Here is a 22,717-nt window from a genome sequence, read left to right as displayed (position 1 = left end):
CCATATGCCGGAGGTGGCGGGTTCAAGCCCAGCCCCGGCCAAAAAAAAAAAAAAAAAAATTGTCCTCATATCAAAATTGAGTACATAGGATTCATGCTTCTCCATTCTTGTGATGCTTTACTAAGAATAATGTCTTCCACGTCCATCCAGGTTAATACGAAGGATGTAAAGTCTCCATTTTTTTAAATGGCTGAATAGTATTCCATGGTATACATATACCACAGCTTGTTAATCCATTCCTGGGTTGGTGGGCATTTAGGCTATTTCCACATTTTGGCGATTGTAAATTGAGCTGCAATAAACAGTCTAGTACAAGTGTCCTTATGATAAAAGGATTTCTTTCCTTCTGGGTAGATGCCCAGTAATGGCATTGCAGGATCAAATGGGAGGTTTAGCTTGACTGCTTTGAGGTTTCTCCATACTTCCTTCCAGAAAGGTTGTACTAGTTTGCAGTCCCACCAGCAGTGTAAAAGTGTTCCCTTCTCTCCACATCCACGCCAGCATCTGCAGTTTTGAGATTTTGTGATGTGGGCCATTCTCACTGGGGTTAGATGATATCTCAGGGTTGTTTCGATTTGCATTTCTCTAATATATAGAGAAGATGAACATTTTTTCATGTGTTTGTTAGCCATTCGTCTGTCATCTTTAGAGAAAGTTCTATTCATGTCTCTTGCCCATTGATATAAGGGGATTGTTGGCTTTTTTCATGTGGATTAATTTGAGTTCTCTATAGATCCTAGTTATCAAGCTTTTGTCTGATTCAAAATATGCAAATATCCTTTCCCATTGTGTAGGTTGTCTCTTTGCTTTGGTTATTGTCTCCTTAGCTGTACAGAAGCTTTTCAGTTGAATGAAGTCCCATTTGTTTATTTTTGTTGTTGTTGCAATTGCCATGGCAGACTTCTTCATGAAGTCTTTCCCCAGACCAATATCTTCCAGTGTTTTTCCTATGCTTTCTTGGAGGATTTTTATTGTTTCATGCCTTAAGTTTAAGTCCTTTATCCATCTTGAATCAATTTTTGTGAGTGGGGAAAGGTGTGGGTCCAGTTTCAGTCTTTTACATGTAGACATCCAGTTCTCCCAACACCATTTATTGAATAGGGAGTCTTTTCCCCAAGGTATGTTCTTGTTTGGTTTATCAAAGATTAGGTGGTTGTAAGATGTTAGTTTCATTTCTTGGTTTTCAATTCGATTCCAAGTGTCTATGTCTCTGTTTTTGTGCCAGTACCATGCTGTCTTGAGCACTATGGCTTTGTAGTACAGACTAAAATCTGGTATGCTGATGCCCCCAGCTTTATTTTTGTTACAGAGAACTGCCTTAGCTATACAGGGTTTTTTCCGGTTCCATACAAAACGCAGAATCATTTTTTCCAAATCTTGAAAGTACGATGTTGGTATTTTGATAGGAATGGCATTGAATAGGTAGATTGCTTTGGGAAGTATAGACGTTTTAACAATGTTGATTCTGCCCATCCATGAGCATGGTATGTTCTTCCATTTGTTAATATCCTCTGCTATTTCCTTTCTGAGGAGTTCATAGTTTTCTTTATAGAGGTCCTTCACCTCCTTCGTTAGGTATATTCCTAGGTATTTCATTTTCTTTGAGACTATGGTGAAGGGAGTTGTGTCCTTAATTAGCTTCTCATCTTGACTGTTATTGGTGTACACAAAGGCTACTGACTTGTGGACATTGATTTTATATCCTGAAACATTACTGTATTTTTTGATGACTTCTAGGAGTCTTGTGGTTGAGTCTTTGGGGTTCTCTAAGTATAAGATCATGTCGTCAGCAAAGAGGGAGAGTTTGACCTCCTCTGCTCCCATTTGGATTCCCTTTATTTCCTTGTCTTGCCTAATTGTATTGGCTAGAACTTCCAGCACTAGGTTGAATAGTAAAGGTGACAGAGGACAACCTTGTCTGGTTCCAGTTCTAAGAGGAAAAGCTTTCAGTTTTACTCCATTCAGTAAAATATTGGCTGTGGGTTTGTCATAGATAGCTTCAATCAGTTTTAGAAATGTGCCACTTATGCCTATACTCTTCAGTGTTCTAATTAGAAAAGGATGCTGGATTTTATCAAATGCTTTTTCTGCATCTATTGAGAGGATCATGTGATCTTTATTTTTGCCTCTGTTAATATGGTGGATAACGTTTATAGACTTGCGTATGTTAAACCAGCCTTGCATCCCTGGGATGAAGCCTACTTGATCATGATGAATGACTTTTTTGATGATAAGCTGTAATCTATTGGCTAGGATTTTGTTGAGAATTTTTGCGTCTATGTTCATGAGTGAGATTGGTCTGAAATTCTCCTTTTTGTTTGGGTCTTTTCCTGGTTTTGGTATCAGGGTGATGTTTGCTTCATAGAATGTGTTGGGGAAGATTCTTTCTTCCTCAATTTTTTGGAATAATTTCTGCAGTACAGGAATAAGCTCTTCCTTGAAGGTTTGATAGAATTCTGAAGTGAAGTCATCTGGACCAGGGCATTTTTTGGTTGGAAGATTTTTTATTGTTTCTTTGATCTCAGTGCTTGAAATTGGTCTGTTCAGGAGCTCCATTTCTTCCTGGCTAAGTCTAGGGAGAGGGTGTGATTCCAAATATTGATCCATTTCTTTCACATTGTCAAATTTCTGGGCATAGAGTTTCTGGTAGTATTCAGAGATGATCTCTTGTATCTCTGTGGGATCAGTTGTTATTTCCCCTTTATCATTTCTGATTGAGGTTACTAGAGATTTTATGTTTCTATTCCTTGTTAGTATGGCCAATGGTTTATCTATTTTATTTATTTTTTCAAAAAACCAACTCCTTGTTTCATTAATTTTCTGAATGATTCTTTTGTTTTCAATTTCATTGATCTCTGATTTGATTTTGGAGATTTCTTTTCTTCTACTGACATTAGGCTTAGATTTTTCTTCTTTTTCCAACTCCGTAAGATGGCTTGTGAGTTTGTTGATGCGCTCTCTTTCTGTTTTTCGAATGTAGGCATCTAAAGCGATGAATTTTCCTCTCAAAACTGCTTTTGCAGTATCCCACAGGTTTTGGTAGCTTGTGTCTTCATTGTTGTTATGCTCAAGGAAGTTAATGATTTCTTGTTTTATTTCTTACTTCACCCATCTGTTATTCAACAGAAGATTGTTTAATTTCCATGCCTTTGGTTGGGGTCGAGCATTTTTGTTAGAGTTGAGTTCAACTTTTAGTGCCTTATGGTCTGAGAAGATACAAGGTAAAATTTCAATTCTTTTTATTCTGTTGATATTTGTTTTGCGTCCCAGGATATGATCAATTTTGGAGAATGTTCCATGGGGTGATGAGAAGAATGTATATTCTTTATCTTTGGGATGGAGTGTTCTATATGCGTCTATCAAGCACAGTTGTTCTAGGGTCTCATTTAATTCTCTTATATCCTTGTTTAATTTCTGTTTAGAGGATCTGTCCTGCTCTGTAAGAGGAGTGTTAAAGTCCCCTGTTATTATGGTATTATCAGATATCATATTGCTCAGACTGAGTAAGGTCTGTTTCAAGAATCTGGGACCATTTAAATTGGATGCATAGATATTTAGAATTGAAATGTCTTCTTGTTGCATTTTTCCCTTGACCAATATAAAGTGACCGTCTTTGTCTTTTTTGACTTTAGTTGCTTTAAATCCACATATATCTGAAAATAAGATTGCAACTCCTCTTTTCTTCTGAATTCCATTTGCCTGAAAAATTGTCTTCCCACCTTTGACTTGGAGCTTTAATTTGTCTTTTGAAGCCAGGTGTGTTTCTTGCAGACAGCAGATGGATGGCTTGTGTTTTTTAATCCAGTCAACCAATCTATGTCTCTTCAGTGGGGAATTCAAGCCATTAACATTTATTGAGATAATTGATAAGTGTGGTAGTATTCTATTCGTCTTATTTTGTGAGAGTCCATTGCTTAGTTATATCTTTTGCATCAGTGTGGAGGTTTGGTTCTGTCCTTTAATTTCTAAGTTCTTACTTTGCTGCTGATCCATTGTGGTGGTCAGTGTGCAGAACAAGTTGAAGTATTTCCTGTAGAACTGGTCTTGTTGTGGCGAATTTCCTCAATGTTTGTATATCCGTAAATGATTTGATTTCTCCATCAATTTTGAAGCTTAGCTTAGCAGGGTACAGAATTCCGGGCTGGAAATTGCTCTGTTTAAGTAGATTAAAGGTAGATGACCATTGTCTTCTTGCTTGGAAAGTTTCATTAGAGAAGTCTGCGGTCAATCTGATGGATTTGCCCCTGTATGTCAACTGGCGCTTACTCCCGGCAGCTTGCAAAATCTTTTCTTTTGTCTTGACTTTGGACAGGTTCATCACAATGTGTCTTGGAGGAGCTCAGTTAGAGTTGAGGCGACCTGGGGTCTGATAGCCCTCTGAAAGCAGTGTGTCAGAATCTTTGGTGATATTTGGGAAATTTTCTTTTATAATATTCTCTAGTATGGCTTCCATTCCTCTGGGGCATTCTTCTTCCCCTTCTGGAATTCCTATAACTCGTATGTTGGAACGCTTCATAAAGTCCCATAATGCTGACAGTGAATGTTCTGCTTTCTCTCTCTTCTTTTCTGCCTCTTTTACTATCTGAGTTATCTCAAAAACTTTGTCTTCTACCTCTGAAATTCTTTCTTCTGCATGGTCTAACCTGTTGCTGATACTTTCCATTGCATCTTTAAGTTCCCTGATTGACTGTTTCATTTCCTTCAGCTCTGCTATATCCTTTTTATATTCTTCATATCGTTCATCTCTTATTTGATTCTGTTTTCGGATTTCCTTTTGGTTATTTTCCACTTTATTAGCAGTTTCCTTCATTGTTTCCATCATTTCCTTCATTGTTTTCAACATGTGTATTCTAAATTACCTTTCTGTCATTCCTAACATTTCTGTATAGGTGGAATCCTCTGCAGTAGCTACCTCATGGTCCCTTGGCGGGGTTGTTCTGGACTAGTTCTTCATGTTGCCTGGAGTTTTCTGCTGATTCTTCCTCATGGGTGATTTCTTTTATCTGTTTCCTTGCCCTAATTTTCCTTTCACTTCCTCTTTCTCTTTAAGTTCTCGTGCCTGTGGACTAAGGGTTTCAGGACCAGAAGGGTGAGAAGGTTTAAGAGCAAAAAAGGGATAAAAGAAAGGAGGACCGAGTGATAAGAAAAAAAAAAATGAAAAATAGAGAAAGGAGAGGGCGTGGGTAAAAGGAATATTGACAAAAAGAAGAGAGGCACAGAAAGAGGGAGACAGAGCAATATAGGTGTACAGTAGGGTACTTTGATATAACCTTAAAAAAAAAAAAACACCTTCTGGGGGTGCCCAGTTGGGTGGTTCCCTTGAGGTCAGCAGCTCTTTGCTATCCTGATCAGACACAGTACCCCACCTCCACCAAGTAGAGAGGAAAGACAAAAATGCTATAAATCAAACCAAAACAAGCAAACAGAAAACTTTACGGGATAAAATTGGCTGGAAAAACCAAATAATAGCGGTAGAAACACTAACAAAAGATGAAGTTCTAATTATTGAAATGGGCAGCAATGGGAAATTATAATTAAACTAGAAAAATTGAGAAAGAAAAAGGATCTGTATGGAAAAGGTTGAACTTAAAAAACAAAACAACAATCAACATCAAAATAAACAAAGAAAAAACAACCAAACCAAAAAAAAAAAAACCAGAACCAAAAACAAAGCAGTATTTATATGTTATTGATTATTGTCTGGGCAACACGTGGTCTTCTGGGGTATGAGATGTTAATCACAGTTCTGATACGACTGGAGGCTGCTAGTTTCTCAAACCCCAGCAGGTAGACACCCTAAATCTCTCTTCAGCCCACTTAAAAGGCACTTTGAACTTGTTCACTTACTGAGCAGAAGCTTTCTCAAGGAAGTGCTTGTCGCTGGAATCACTGCTGAAGTGGCTATCCACTTACCCTGTGTGCCAAAACCGGTCTCACTCTGCCCCTGAGGGTTAGGGCTGCAAGGCGGCTCAGACCCCGCCCTTAGGCTACTTGGTCACTGGGTTACCAGCTCCCACCCAATTCCAGCTCTGTGACTCTGAGGGCGGAGCTTGCCGGGGCAGATCGCTCACAATGTCTGCCTGTGACCCAGAGCCAAACACTATTAGCTCCGTCTGGCTCAGCGGCTCATCCTGGGGCCCTAGACAAAGGCCAAAGTTCTCCGCACTCCTGCTCAGGCTCTCCCCAAGGCAGTTCACCTGAGTGCTAAGTCCAAAGACACCAAAACAGTTCACAGGTAAGGCCTTTCTGGTTTGCAGTCTCGCTGCTACTGAACTTACAGTTGCGGGCGGGTTTAGACGGATTGAACACACACGACCACTTGCCGGTTTTCCACTGTTTCAGTCCTCCTCTTGGGGTCCAGAAGTCTCTTGCTGACTCCCTGTATCCTCTCAGGGGTGATGATAGGCAGATCCCACCAGCCAGAGATGCCTGGAGTCCTATATCCCCAGACTCACGGTGCCCAGATGCAAGGAAGCTGTTACTCGGCTGCCATCTTGCTCCGCCTTCTTGCAAATGGGGATTCTAATAGTGCTTATGTCCTAGAGTTGTTTTAAGGATCAAAGGAAATAATACAAACTGATCTATTTGAGGCCGGGTGCAGTGGCTCACCCCTGTAATCCAAACACTTTGGGAGGCCAAGGCTTGACCCCAACCTGGGCAACACAGTGAGATCCTGCCTCTACAAAAAGTAAAAGAAAAAAAAAACTTGGGGCTCGGCACCCGTAGCACAGTGGTTACAGTGCCAGCCACATGTTCTGAGGGTGGTGGGTTTGAACCCGGCCAGGGCATTGTGGCAGGCACCTATAGTCCTTCCCTCTTGGGAGGCTGAGGCAAGAGAATTGCTTAAGCCCAAGAGTTTAAGGTTGCTGTGAGCTGTGACACTACAGCTCTCTCCTGAGGGTGACACAATGAGACTCTATCTCAAAAAGAAAAAAAAAAAAAAAACTTGGCTGGGTGTGGTGGTACACCATAATAGTCCACAATAGTCCCCACTATTTGGTAAGCTGAGGCAGAAGTAGTATCTGAGCCCAGGAGTTCAAGGTGTGATTGTGCCACTGCACTGCAGCCTAAGTGACATAGCAAGACCTTGTCTCTTGGAAAAATAAAAATTAAAAAAAAAGAGGGGGGTACTTAGTAAGCACTTGATAAAAGTTAACTGTAATTATCTCTCCTGTGCAAACACCCTCTGACTCCATAGTTGGGGTCAGAATGGATATCTTTCCTCCTATAAATCCAGCTTTTGCAGGAAACTTTTGACCAAACTTTTGAGGTCATGAAAATAATTCCTGAATTTCCCCTCTAGTAAATGATACTTAACTAGTGGCTACTTATATGCTCATTTCAAGGGTTCAACTACAACTTGACAAATGCTTCTGGAGTAGTTCCTGTGTACACTGCTATGCTGGGTACCTTAGGGACTGTAAAAGAAATTTAAAAAATGTAATATTTGAGACACTTAAAGTCTCATCTGTGTTGGTGAGAATTTTTCTGGAGCCTTGTTACAAGTCTCTCAACTGCACTAGTGAGGTTTCAGTACAATTTTTATCATGTTTCCTGGGTTATTATGAAGTAATGATTTCTTTCACTGAATTTTGATCGACTAACACCTCATTAACAGCTTTTGTGTAACACCACAAGAGTCCAGATTGCAATTAGCAGCTTTTGACTCCTGCTTATCAGTGAAGACTTGAAGTTGTCTAGAGATTTCTTATAGACTGTCTCTATGTATGTGTGTGTGTTTTTGAGCATGTATGACATATGCATGTATTATTATAAAATTTCTTAATGAAAAGATAAATTAACTCTGCAAATGATCCAAAAGAGTTAGTTTGCTTCCTTGTGCAATCTCAGAAAACAATCTAAATAATGATAGCCATAGGGATTTTGAGAGCATCTATAGCTTTATAATTCTAAAATCCCAATGGAAGGATAGAGAATAACTTTCTTATTTGAATTTCTAGTAGAATCACATATTGTAAAATTTTGCTAGCCTCTATATTTCTTCATTATTGTTAAGAGAAAAAACTCTTTGTCTTTCATCATCACTGTTAACAGCAGTAGATACAGATTATGTATCTATATGCATAGATTATGTATGTACTTATTCTGTAGAAGATGCTGCTTAATACTAGAAATACAAAGAGTAATAAGACAGTTTATACTCTCAAATATTTTATATCTAGTTGGTCAAACTGAATAAGATCATAAACTCTTCCAGGTCAGGAACTACAACCTTTTTTTTTAGGCAGTCTCACTATGTTGCCCTCGGTAGGGTGCTGTTGCATCACAACTCACAGCAACCTCAAAGTCTTGGGCTTAAGCGATTCTCTTGTCTCAGCCTCCCAAGTAGCTAGGACTACAGCCGCCCACCACAACGCTCGGCTATTTTTTTGTTGTTGCAGTTTTCACCGTTTAGCTGGCCTGAGCCAGGTTCAAACCCGCCAGCCTTGGTGTATGTGGCTGGCACTGTAACCACTGTGCTACGGGTGCCGAGCCAAGTGAACAATTTTAAATGCTAGAGAACTTTCAAGAAGAACGTGGATGCAGCACTGCAGAGAATATCAGTAAGAAACAAATAAGGGATCAGAGATGAAGGTTTTACAAAAAGAAAGGAAGAAAGGAGCATCCAGCTTTCTATATCTGTTTCAGTCTAACAAATTCTTGAGCATTTCCCCAAACAGACAAAAGATTTTCAAATATAAAGTGCTACATAGAAAGAAATATATTCAAACATCAGTGCAATCCCTGTCATTGTGCCCGGCCCATCTTCCTACCAGTTGAGAAAGCTATATACAGAATTTCATTACTTCTGAAATAGTTAGAATTTTGCTTGAGGAAAATAAAACCTCACAAATTCAGACTGTCATGAAAGAGAAAGATTCCATTCTGAACTGGGAGAAGAGGAAATCTGTAATAATGTAATATACTGTCAACCCACTTTAAAAAACGTTTATGTTGGGAAATTATACATATAATTTCTACCAACTGTTCGTATTATATTGGGTTTTTTCCTATCTATGCTTCTTATATGTGGGCAGACATTCATCCTTTGAATAAACACTTACTGTGCCCCTTCTGTGCTAAGAGCTAGAATGCAAAATAAATAAAGCCTAGTCCCTGCCCTTCATGAACTTGCATCCTATTGAGCATCCTGGTGAGGGAAACTGATAACTGAACATGCAGTAACAAGTTGCTCACTATAGCAATCCCCAGTAAAATACCAACATCATTCCTTGAAGAACTGGAAAAAATAGTTCTTCATTTCATGTGGAACCAGAAAAAAACCTGCACAGCCAAGGCAATTCTTAGTAATAAAAACAAAGCCAGAGGCATCTCCTACCAGACTTCAGGCTCTATTACCCACCAGTCCACAGTGATCAAAACAGCATGGTATTGGCACAAAAATAGAGACACAGACGTACGGAACCAAATAGAAGACCAAGAGATTAAACCAGTCTCTTATAGCCATTTGATCTTTGATAAACCAAAGAAAAGCATACAGTGGGGAAGAGAATCCCTATTCAATACATGGGGCTGGGAGAGGTGGATAACCACATGTAAAAGACTGAAACTGACCCATACCTTTCACTACTTACAAAGATTGACTATAGATGTATAAAAGATTTAAATATATGCATGAAATAATAAAGAAAAATTCTAGAAAAATGTATGGGAAAAACTCTTGAGGATGTTGGCCTGGGAAAAGATTTTATGAAGAAGATTTCAGTGGCAATTGCAACAACAAAAAATAAAAAAATGGGACTTAATTAAACTGAAAAGCTTCTGCACAGTTAAGGAAAAAAACAATTAAAGCAAATAGACAGCCTTCAGAATGGGACAAGATATTTGCAGGGTACCAATCTGACAAAGGTTTGATAAGTAGGATCTATAGAGAACACAAACTAATCAACAAAAAAAGAGCAAACAATCTCATCTATCACTAGGCAAGAGACATGAACAGAACCTTCTCTGAGGAAAACAGATGAATGGCTAACAAACATATGAAGAAATGCTCATTGTCCCTAATTATCAGGCAAATCAAAACCACCCTAACATATCATCTAACTCCAGTGAGAACAGCCCACATCACAAAGTCCCATCATTGCAGATGCTGGCATGGATGTGGAGAGAAGGGAACACTTCTACACTGCTGGTGGGACTGCAAACTAATACAGCCTCTTTACAAAGAAGTATGGAAAAGCCTCAAAGAACTCAAATTAGACATCTCATCTGATCCTGCAATCCCATTACTAGGAATCTACCCAGCATCATAAAGACATTTGCACTAGATTGTTTATCCCAGCTTGATTTACAATTGTCAAGATATGGAAACAATTTAAACGTTCACCAACCTAGGAGTGGATTAACAAACTGTGATATATGTATGCCACGGAATACTATTCAGCCATAAAAAGATGGAAATTTTGGGTGGCGCCTGTGGCTCAGTGAGTAGGGCGCCGGCCCCATATGCCGAGGGTGGCGGGTTCAAACCCAGCCCCGGCCAAACTGCAACAAAAAAATAGCCGGGTGCTGTGGCGGGCACCTATAGTCCCAGCTGCTCGGGAGGCTGAGGCAAGAGAATCGCTTAAGCCCAGGAGCTGGAGGTTGCTGTGAGCTGTTTGATGCCATGGCACTCTACCAAGGGCCATAAAGTGAGACTATGTCTCTACAAAAAAAAAAAAAGATGGAAATTTTACATCTTTTGTACTAACCTGCATAGAGTTGAAACACATTCTTCTTAGTAAAGTATCACAAGAATGGAAAAGCAAATATCTAATGTATTCAATACTAATATGAAGCCAGTAGACAATCTAACACAGGCCCACATAAGAGAAAAACTCAATTCAATTCAAGTTAGGGGGTAGGGGGAATAAAAGATGGGGATGGGGAGGAGGGGAGAGGATTGGTGTACTTCCACTTAATGGGCACAATGTAAGGATACATGACCCACCTTTTGGGTGCAGGACACAACTACAAGAGGGACTCTACTGAACAAATACAAATACTGTAACCTAGTTATTTGTACCTTCACATTAACCTGAAATTAAAAAAAAAAAGGTTCACTATACACCAAGATACAGGCTATGACGGTAGCATGAGGGTTATAGAAGCAAAAAGAAGAGCCCATGACCTGATTGTTAGGATCCAGAAATGCCCCTCAGAAGAAGTGCCTCTTCGTGTGAGATCTAAAGAAGAAACAGGGCTGAGTGCAGTGGCTCACTCCTATAATTTTTTTTTTTTTTTTTTTTTGGCCGTGGCTGGGTTTGAACCCGCCACCTCTGGCATATGGGACCAGCGCCCTACTCCTTGAGCCACAGGCGCCACCCACGCCTATAATTTTAGAGGACCAGGCAAGTTGATGGCCTAAGCTCAGGAGGTGGAGACTAGCCTGAGCAAAGTGAGAACCCATCTCTACAAAAAAATGGAAAAATTAGGTGGGTGTAGTGATTGGCACCTTAGTCCCAGCTACTTGGGAGGCTGAAGCAGGAGGATCACTTGAGCCCAGGAGTTTGAAATTACAGTGAGCTGATGCCGTGGCACCCTAACCAAGGCAACAGAACAAGAACCTGTCTAAAAAATAATAATAATAAATGATGCTTAGACAAAGGCTTGAATCCAAACTATATAAAACACAACTACAAATCAATAAGGAAAAGGTAACCCAACAGAAAAATGGACAAAGACCTTGGACAGGCTATTCACAAAACAGGAAATCTAACTGGCCACTAGACTCATGAAACTGCCCACAGCCTCATTAGTAATCAGAAACATGCATGTTAAAAGCACAGTGAGTTACCACTGAAAATCATCCAAAATGGTCAAAAGTTTAAAAGAGTTTGCCAATCCCAGGTGTTGAGAAATTGTTATAACCATTTCGGGGGGGGAAATGTTTGGCATCATCTACTTAACTGAAGATAAACCCGACAGAAATATTGACGCACATGTGCTATACAGCACATACAAAAATGTTCATAGAACTGTTATTTCTAATAGCCCCAAAGTGTGAACAACCCAGAACTCCACAAGAGAATGGAGAAATAAATTGTAGTGTACTCACACAACAGAACACCATACTGAAGAAGTCAGCAACTTTCTATAAAGGGCGGCAAATAAGTCCGTATATGTGATCTCCGTGTCTGGTACTCTTCCCTGCTATGGTGGTGGGAAAGCACCATAGACACTATGTGACAAAATAGGCCCCAGGCCATAGTTTGCCAACCCGTACCACGCTGCAGTCAAAGAGGGGGAGCTACCCAAAATCTTAAAAGCTTAATGTTGAGTGAAGACAGACACAAAAGTACCTGCTACGTGGTACCACTTCTAAAGCCCAAAAAAGCAGCAAACAAACTGTAGTGTTCAGGGCTGCATTCTTGGGTAATGAACTGAAAAGAAGAGCGGGCAGGTGATTATGACAAAAGTCAAGGTAGTACAGAGAGGAAGGAGGGTTGTGATTGGAAAGGGCCGAGGCTTCTGAAGTACTGGCCGTTTTCTAGTTTTTGAGTGGATGATGGTTACTCTAGTGTTGGTACCTTTAAGAATGTTTTGTGCTGGCCCAGCACCTATAGCTCAAGTGGCTAAGGCGCCAGCCACATACACCAGAGCTGGTGGGTTCAAATCCAGCCCGGGCCTGCCAAACAACAATGACAACTACAACCAAAAAAATAGCTGGGCATTGTGGTGGGTGCCTGTAGTCCCAGCTACTTGGGAGGTCGAGGCAAGAGAATCGCTTAAGCCCAAGAGTTTGAGGTTGCTATGAGCTGTGATGCCTCGGCACTCTACCCAGGGCAACAGCTTGAGATTCTGTCTCAAAAATATATATATACTAGTTTATATTTAGAAATCACTGAAAACATTCTGATAAGTAGAGTAAATCATATACTCCTTTTACTATCTATACATTAAATTGCTTAATTTATCATAGTCTGGAAGCTTTAACCCAGCTCATGTCTGAATTTTTCACAAATTCTGAATTAATAAGATTCAAATCAATGATGTTTTACTTCCTGTAGGCACTAGCATGCACTGGCTCTGGAGTCATTCTGTTGGGGTTCAATCACAGCCTCACCACTTACTAGCAATTTGGGCAAGTTACCTAATCCCTTTTTTCCTGAGTTCCTTCATCTGAGAATAATGATAACATTTACCTTAGGGTTTTTGTAAAGATTAATTACAAATTGGCACATAAAGCATTTCACATAGTACCTGACACAAAATACTTATTATTTACTTATGTTACTTATTATTTTTTTACTATAATTGCTAAATATAATATGGAGATTGATAGTCCCCTTTAAAAATGTGGTAAAATTACTTGCTAGTGTTGGCACCTTATATTTTTATCTGAGGAAACAATATTTCATAAATATTTCAAAAATACATACCAATCTTCAGAGGTAAATTGGTGGAAAGAATATAGTGTGTCTTGGGCGGTTTTCATAGTTATATCATCAGTGGAAAATATTTAGCATTGAACAAGTTCTTAGGTTTATACTGGTATGTAACCTTTGCTTTTTTTTAAATTTGATTTTTGTCTATGAAGCTTTTAAGTGAAAGAGCCTTAAGAAGTCTGTGCTATTTTATGTAAGAATAATAAAAGAACTTAACCTTCAGCATGTTTTAATTTTAATAATAAGATCCACTTTGCAGTTTTGAAAATAATTGCAAAATGCTTTCTTTCATGAGTTCTTCGCAATAGCCTTTTAAGGTATAATAAAGCTTTTGACAAATCCTGTAGCATCAATTTAACAGTGAGCAACCACATCCATTAAAGCTGTAAACAACACCGTTTGTTCCTTCCCCCAGAGAAAGAACTGCTGCTGGTCGGGGAACTAAGAAGGCTTGCAGCTGCTGCTGACTCCCTGTGCCATTCAGATTCTAGCCAAAACAACCACCACCTCCTTGTTAATTTCCTGTGTTTTAAAAATATCATAATAGAGCCTGTGATAGTGCTGCCTTAGTATAAGAACATCAAATCAAATACTTGGCCTCAAATACCGAGCCTATCATGGGACCTAAGTATTCACTTTGGTGAGCACGGATGGAAACTCATCACTGTAACCACAGCTCTCTTCTTTTTCATAGCTCTAAACTGAATCAGGTTTAAATATATAACAGGTTCCTAACAGCCTTCCAGTCCATTTCTGCACAGTTTAAATCAAACATAAATAAGAATCAGGGAAATTACATGAAAGGAAGTTCACAACAAAATCCCCACATTTGTTGTTCCTCTTTTGCTCCTGGGTTCACCTGTCTTGAATGATGGCCCATTGATAGCAAGTCCCAGTGTCTATTGTTTACATGTCTCGATAAGGAGGACAGTTACTGTTATCATCATCCTCCCATCCCTACAAATGTGGAAGAATTGGATCACTTTTTCTGCATTCTAAGGGGTTGAACAATGTCTAAGATGATCTAGAGGGCCTGACCTGGATCTAGGCAAGCTTTGGTTTACAGAATCCTTGGGGTGACCCACACCAATGAGACATGGGCATATTCAGCCTTAAGAAAAGTTTTTTTTGAATGTTGCTTTCTAAAATTGGGAGATATGACAAGTGCAGTGACTCACACATATAATCCTAGCACACTGGAAGGCCACAGCAGGTAGATCATCTGAGCTCAGGAGTTTGAGACCAGCCTGAGCCAGAACAAGACCTCATCTCTAAAAATAGCTGGGTGTTGTGGTGGGTGCCTATAGTCCCAGCTACTTGGGAGGCTGATGCAAGAAGATCACTTGAGCCTAGGAGTTTGAGGTTGCTGTGAGCTATAACGCCATAGCACTCTACCCAGGTCAACAAAATGAGACCCTATGGCCAAAAAAAAAAAGAAAGAAAGAAGGAAAAGAAAAAGGGACATTGTATTTTTATCTGAGGAAACAATATTTCATAAATATTTTAAAAATACATACCAATCTTCAGAGGTAACTTGGTAGAAAGAATATATGTATGTCTTGGACTGTTTTCATAGTTATATCATCAGTGGAAAATGTTTAGCATTGAACAAGTTCTTAGGTTTATACGCTACGTAACTTTTATACTGGTATGTAAGCTTTCAGACTATAATAAATTAAGCAATTTAATGTATAGGTATTAAAAGAAATATATGATTTACTCTACTTATCAGAATTTTTCAGTGACTTTTAAAAGTATACTCTTCTTACTCATAAGGTATCTTTACATTTAGTTAGGCCTTCTTTTTTTTTTTTTTTTTTTTATAGAGACAGAGTCTCACTTTATGGCCCTCGGTAGAGTGCCATGGCATCACACAGCTCACAGCAACCTCCAACTCCTGGGCTTAAGCAATTCTCTTGCCTCAGCCTCCCGAGTAGCTGGGACTACTGGCACCCGCCACAACGCCCAGCTATTTTTTGGTTGCAGTTCAGCCGGGGCCAGGTTTGAACCCCCCCCCTCGGTACATGGGGCCGGCGCCTTACAACTGAGCCACAGGCGCCGCCTAGTTAGGCCTTCTTTAGTTACTTTCAGCAATGTTTTGTAGTTTTCAATCTACAAGTGTGCCATCTTATTTAAGTTTATTCCTAGGTATTTAATTTTTTATGGCTATGATTAATATAAATGGAATTAGGCCTAACATAGTGGCTCACACCTGTAATCATAGCACTTTGGGAGGCCAAGGCATGTGGATTGCTTGAGCTCAGGAGTTTGAGACCAGCCTGAGCAAGAGTGAGACCCGTCTCTACAAGAATAGAAAAATTAGAGCAGCGGGAGGCGAGGGCTGTGGACGCCGAGCTTCGCAATTTCATCGTAGAGACAGTTCTATGGTAGAGATGGTCAACGTACCTAAAACCCGAAGAACTTTCTGTAAGAAGTGTGGCAAGCATCAGCCTCACAAAGTGATCCAGTATAAGAAGGGCAAGGATTCCTTGTATGCCCAAGGAAAGAGGCACTATGATCGAAATCAGAGTGGCTATGGTGGGCAGACAAAGCCAATTTTCCGGAAGAAGGCTAAAACCACAAAGAAGATTGTGCTAAGGCTGGAATGTGTTGAGCCTAACTGCAGATCCGAGAGGATGCTGGCCATTAAGATATGCAAGCATTTTGAACTGGGAGGAGATAAGAAAAGAAAGGGCCAAGTGATCCAGTTCTAAACTTTGAGGAGAAAATGTTGAAGCTATACAAAAATTACCTGTAGGAAAATATATACAATGATATTAAAAAAAAAAAAATAGAAAAATTAGCTGAGTGTGGTGGTGGGTGCCTATAGTCCCAGCTAGTTGGGAAGCTGAGGCAAGAAGATTGCTCAAACCCAGGAATTTAAAGTTGCTGTGAGCTAAGATGCCATAGCATTCTACCCAGGGCAACAGAGTGAGACTCTGTCTCAAAAAACAAAACAAAAAAAAGGTATTTACTCCGTGATGGGAAGAATGAAGTCAAATAAAATAAAATAAGGAGAGATTGCATAAGAATCTGGATCTGGATTCTTAAAAATTAGAAGGTACAGTGACTTGGGCCCACATGCCCACATGGCAGCAGTGGGCCCTGGGTTGGGACACTCTTTGGGTGAGGCTTTGAGTGTTCTCCAGGTCCTGCAGCCTCCTTCAGCATAGCTCCCTTTTTTGTTTTATCAGCCTGGTACCTGTGGCATTCAGTGTAGTAAAGCCATGTGAGTTAGAGACCTCTGATCTGGAGTGTGAACTAAGGAATCCTGAGCTATAGTGTGAGTTAGGGGCCTCTAATATAGAGTTCTGTAGGTTAGGAGCCAGGCCATGTGTTTGGAATATATCCACATCTTCCATTTTGGAAGATCCAGGATCTTCTTCCTGTAGGATTTTTTTTTTTTAATTTCAAATTGTCTTCTCAGAGCTGGACCATCAACAAATGGGCAAATTGCTAATGTTTACCTGAGTATTTACTGTGTGCCAGGTCCTGGGCTCATGTGTTACACTTTTGCTATCACAGCAACTCTGTGAGATGAATACTGTTAGTTATCCCTGTTTCTGAGAGGGAAAGTAACTTGTTCCAGATCACCTACCTAATAAATGGCATAATTGGGATTTGAATCCAGGCACTTTGTTTCCAGAACTTAATGCTCTTAGAGAGAACAGGGAGCTGCCTCTCTTTCTACAGGGAAGAACCTTATTTAACAAAACAGCAATAGTTGCTATAGCACATACTAGATACCCCAGATGGTTTCTAGGAAAAAATATTAATTCATTTTATCCTTCTAAGCATATAAGATACATTCTATTATTATTCTCATTTTGTAGATGAGGAAACTAAGGCGTAGATAGTGAATCACCTTATCAGGCTAGTACATAGCAGAGCTGGAATTTGGATCCAGACAGCCTGGTCCTAGAGTCTATTTCCTAAATCACTGTTCCAGGAGCACCCTGGAGCTCTGTTAAATGAATATGTTACTATTACACCCAAATTTTTATTTAGTTGCTTTTTAAACAAATACTTGTAGAGTGCTTACCATAATAATTATCACCTCTATACTAGGTGCTAAGTATTTATCAAATGACCCAGACCTCCAGATGGGAGAATGTGTACACTTGGAACAGTTGAATAATTAATGTAAAGCAGTGGGCCCAAAACAAATATGATCTTTCTTTTTTTTTTTTGTAGAGACAGAGTCTCACTGTACCGCCCTCAGGTAGAGTGCCGTGGCGTCACACGGCTCACAGCAACCTCTAACTCTTGGGCTTACGCGATTCTCTTGCCTCAGCCTCCCGAGCAGCTGGGACTACAGGCGCCCGCCACAACTCCCAGCTATTTTTTTGTTGCAGTTTGGCCGGGGCTGGGTCCGAACCTGCCACCCTCGGCATATGGGGCCGGCGCTCTACTCACTGAGCCACAGGCACCGCCCAACAAATATGATCTTTCTATTAGCTGATGTTAAAATGTGTGCATTAGTATTGATGTGCAATATAGTTTTCTCCCTTTAAAACTTTTCTGGATTTCTCAGATTATAATTACTTCTGAAACGACTGGGTATGTATATATGTGTGTGCACTTCTTGCATTAGTATTTCTTTTGTGTTGAGACTTAAGGTTATACCCTTACTCTATTGTGAGTGCAAAAGGATGTGGATTTAGACCAGAAAAGTAAGATTTATCCCACTGACAAAAAATTTCTCGGACATCACCAGAGATGAGATGTTCCTCTGAAATATATTCTCTACCTGAACAGGAACCTTCGTAAGCAGCGATTTCATTCTTATAGCTCTCTTCTTAAACTGTACTCTGAAATAATAGAATGAAGAGGGGATGCATTCATTATCATTATCAGTTTGGACTAGTGACATATGTAAAGCCCTTTAATTGGCCTCAGACTGTAATGTTTCTATAGTTCTTTTATCTGGGGTTTTTTTTTTGGAGACAGAGTCTCACTTTTGCCCTCAGTAGAGTGCCATGGCCTCATGGCATCATGCGTTTGAGGTTTGCTCACAGCAACCTCAAACTCTTGGGCTCAAGCAATTCTCTCGCCTCAGCCTCCCAAGTAGCTAGAACTACAGCCACCTGCCAAAATGCCTGGCTATTTTTATTTATTTATTTATTTTTTTTTTTTTAAATATGGAACGCTTCATGAATTTGTGTGTCATCCTTGTGTGGGGGCAATGCTAACCTTCTCTGTATCGTTCCAATTTTAGTATATGTGCTGCCAAAGTGAGCACCGCCCGCTATTTTTAGAGATGAGGTCTTGCTCTGGCTCAGGCTGGTTTGGAACCAGTAAGCTTAGGCAATCCATCCCCCTCGGCCTCCCAAAGTGCTAGGATTAGAGGCACGAGCCACTGCACCCAGCCCTGTTTTATCTGGCTTTATAATTCATTTTATTTCTTCTAATGTCATCTCTTTTGCTATTATCACTGTGTCCTTGTTATTTCTAATTCAATGGGTATTCAAGCTTCCATCAAATTTGGCATTGGACCTGAGAGGCTCTAGGTTGTATACACAGACACAGAATTAAATAACACTTGATCTCACAGACGGAAAGTTGTTTCTTTTTCAATTCCTTTTAAGCCTTCCAATAAGTTTGGAGTTAATATGTCTTTAACGCCTCTCTAATAGCTAATTTTCCTTTTCAACAAAGACAGAGCAGAACCGTGACTCTCATTTTCTGGCAAATAATAGTATCCAACTAGAATTCAATTAGTTTTATTTTCATTGTATTTATGTGTATGACAGCTTTCTATTTATGATAAAGGATTCTGGTTTTAATAAATTCTATTGAAATAAATGTATTTTTCTTAAAATGAAAGAAAAGAAGAAAATGGTAAGGATATGGCAATACAGGTGGTATTCAGAATAACCAACATTATGGAAGTGTACTCAAATGACTAAAGTTTGGAAAACCTAACCCCAGTTCAACAAGCAGTTGGTTGAGAGGGTTAAGGACGGGAAATTGTGAGACCACCAAATTGCTTTATTAAAAAATCTTAGAGGAGGCTGGCACCTGTGGCTCAGTGAGCAGGGCGCCGGCCCCATATGCCGAGGGTAGCGGGTTCAAACCCAGCCCCGGCCAAACTGCAACAAAAAAATAGCTGGGTGTTGTGGCGGGCACCTGTAGTCCCAGCTGCTCGGGAGGCTGAGGCAGGAGAATGGCCTAAACCCAGGAGTTGGAGGTTGCTGTTTGCTGTGTGATGCCATGGCACTCTACCGAGGGCAATAAAGTGAAACTCTGTCTCTACACAAAAAAAAATCTTAGAGGGGCGGTGACTGTAGCACAGTGGGTAGGGCGCCAGACACATACACCCAGGTTGGTGGGTTCAAATCTGGGCCAGGCCAACTAAGCAACAATGATAACTGAAACAGAAAAAAAATAGCCGGGTATTGTGGCCAGCACCTATAGTTCCAGCTACTTGGAAGGCAGATAATTGCTTAAGCCCAAGAGTTTGAGGTTGCTCTGAGCTGTGACACCATGGCACTCTACCAAGGGCAACACAGTGAGACTCTGTCTCAAAAAAAAGAAAAAAAAATCTTAGATGGTGTTCCAGGGCAGGTCTCCAAAGTTGTCTAGCCAAACTTATTATATGTAGTTCATTCTATTTAAGTATTTAAGGAATAAATTGTTGCCCTCATGACCTTCCAAGTTATTTTAAAAGTTTATCCTCTTGGGTGGCACCTGTGGCTCAGTGGGTAGGGCACCGGCCCCATATACGAAGGGTGGCAGGTTCACACCCAGCCCTGGCCAAATTGCAACAGAAAAGTAGCCCAGCATTGTGGCTACTCGGGAGGCTGAGGCAAGAGAATCGCCTAAGCTTAGGAGTTAAAGGTTGCTGTGAGCTGTGTGACACCACAGCACTCTACCGAGGGTGATAAAGTAAGACTCTGTCTCTACCAAAAAAAAAAAAAAAAAAAGTTTATCGCTTTGCCATGAAATTATTATTATTCCAGGAAAAAAAATCTATATATTATATACACACACACACACACACACATGTATATCACATACACACATATCATTTTGAATTTATATGCTTACAAAATATTTTTCATTACAGGAAGGTAAATGTTAGTTGTATAGATATTCAGAAGTATTTTTATATAAGATTCAATGTATGCTGAATCCTTGGTTAATTATACTTTTAATAGCTATTCTGGAAGGGTATAGGAAATTTATCTATAAATTCCTAGGCACTGAAAATAATAATAATGATAATAAACTATCCAGGCATGGTGGCACTTGTAGTCCTAGCTACTTACTTGGGAGGCTAAAGGAGGAAGATCATTTGAGCCCAGGAGATGGAAGGTGCAGTAAGCTATAATCTTGCCACTGCACTCCAGCCTGTGCAACAAAGTGAGACCCTGTTTCAAAAAAGAAACTTCTGCAGCCAGGTGCAATGGCTCATGCCTGTAATCCTAGCACTCTGGGAGGCCAAGGCAGGTGGATTGCCTGAACTCACAGGTTGGAGAACAGCCCGAGCTAGAGTGAGACCTCATCTTTAAAAATAGCTGTGTGTTGTGGCAGGTACCTGTATTCCCAGCTCCTGGAAAGGCAGAAGGATCACTTGAGCCCAGAAGTTTGAGATTGCTGTGAGCTGTGACACCATAGCACCCTACCATGGGCAACAAAGTGAGCCTGAGGCAGATGGATCGCCTGAGCTCAGGAGTTAAAGACCAGCCTGAGCAAGAGTGAGACCTTGTCTCTACTAAAAATAGAAAAATTATCTGGGTATTATGGTGGGTGCCTATAGTCCCAGCTCCTGGAAAGACTGAAGCAGAAGGATCACTTGAGCCAGAAGTTTGAGGTTGCTGTGAGCTAGAATGCCACCACACTCTATCCATGGCACAAAATAAGACTTTTATCTCGGGCGGTGCCTGTGGCCAACCCCACATGCCGGAGGTGGCAGGTTCAAACCCAGCCCCAGCCAAAAACCGAAAAAAAAAAAAAAAGAAAGAAAGACTCTATCTTAAAAAAAAGGAACTTCTGAGAAAATACTAAAGTTCTTTGCCTTGTATCATTTTTGAGAAAGAAAGCAAATACCTTTTTTAACCAATAAAACAGATATCATTGCACTTTTAAAAACTCTTTGACCTGAATGTAAGACCTAAAACTATAAAACTTTTAGAAGAAAATATGGCAGAAAACCTTCGTGACATTTGATTTGGCAATGATTTCTTGGATACAACACCAAAAGCACAGGCATCAAAAGCAAAAATAGATAAATGGTACTACCTCGAACTTAAAAACTTTGGCACATCAAAGGACACAGCCAAAAGAATGAAAAGCCAACCTATGGCGGCGCAGTGCTGTAGCTCAAGCGGCTAGGGCGTCAGCCACATACACCTGAGCTGTTGGGTTCTGATCCAGTCCGGGCCCACCAAACAACAACTACAACCAAAAAAAAAAAAAAAAAAATAGCTGGGCATTGTGGCGGGAATTAAGAGAATTGCTTAAGCCCAAAAGTTTGAGGTTGCTATGAGCTGTGACACCATTGCACTCTACCCAGGGTGACAGCTTGAGACTATGTCTCAAAAAGAAAAGAAAAGCCAACCTATGGAATAGGAGAAAATAATTGCAAATCACATATCTGATAAGGGGTTAATATACAGAATATATACGAACTCCTAAAACTCAGTAACAAAACACCAACCCAATTAAAAAATGGGTAAAGCATTTGAATAGATATTTCTCCAAAGATGATATACAGGGGCTAATAAGATATGAAAAGATGCTCAATATCACTAATCACTAGGGAAATGCTGATTAAAATCACTATGAGATATTACCTCCTACCCCTTAGGACAGCTACTGTGAAAGAAAAAAGATAACAAGTGTCAGAGAGAATGTGGAGAAACTGAAACCCTTTCTGCACATTGATGGAGATGTAAAATGGTGCAGCCACTATAGAAAACAATGTGGCAAGTCTGGGCACTGTGGCTCACACCTGTAATACAAGCACTTGCGAGGCCAGGGTGGATGGATTGCTTGAGCTCACGGGTTTGAGACCAGCTTGAGCCAGAGCGAGACCCTGCCTCTAAAAATTAGCCAGGCATTGTGGCAGGAGCCTGTAGTGCCAGCTACTTGGGTGACTGAGGCAAGAGGATCACTTGAACCCAGGAGTTTGAGGTTGCTGTGAGATAAAACACCCCAGAATTCTACCAAGGGTGACCAAGTGAGACTCTGTCCCAAAAAAAATATATGGTTGTTACTCAAAAATCATAAATAGAATTGCCATATGATCCACCAATCCCATTTCTGGGTATATAGCTAAAAAAATCAAAAGCAGGATCTTAAAAACATATTTGCACAACCAGGTT

The 22,717-nt window shown here is 40.2% G+C and overlaps 2 protein-coding genes and 1 non-coding gene across 4 annotated transcripts in view; 2 read left to right on the top strand and 1 right to left on the bottom strand.

Moving 5' to 3' along the window:
• RFTN2 (raftlin family member 2) overlaps positions 1-22,717 on the top strand; it is an 89,824-nt gene that overhangs the window by 10,042 nt on the left and 57,065 nt on the right. The window lies entirely within an intron of this gene.
• Positions 15,764-16,174, top strand: LOC128590729 (60S ribosomal protein L36a-like). The gene has a single exon (XM_053598126.1). The coding sequence runs from the start codon at positions 15,773-15,775 to the stop codon at positions 16,100-16,102; it is 330 nt and encodes a 109-aa protein (XP_053454101.1). The 5' UTR covers positions 15,764-15,772; the 3' UTR covers positions 16,103-16,174.
• On the bottom strand, positions 18,524-18,630 carry LOC128590967 (U6 spliceosomal RNA). Its single transcript, XR_008381425.1, has one exon. It is a non-coding gene; the product is annotated as a U6 spliceosomal RNA (small nuclear RNA).

Source organism: Nycticebus coucang, chromosome 7 (genome assembly GCF_027406575.1).
Source record: "Nycticebus coucang isolate mNycCou1 chromosome 7, mNycCou1.pri, whole genome shotgun sequence".
NCBI lineage: Eukaryota > Metazoa > Chordata > Mammalia > Primates > Lorisidae > Nycticebus > Nycticebus coucang.
This window is presented reverse-complemented; position numbering and strand designations above follow the sequence as displayed.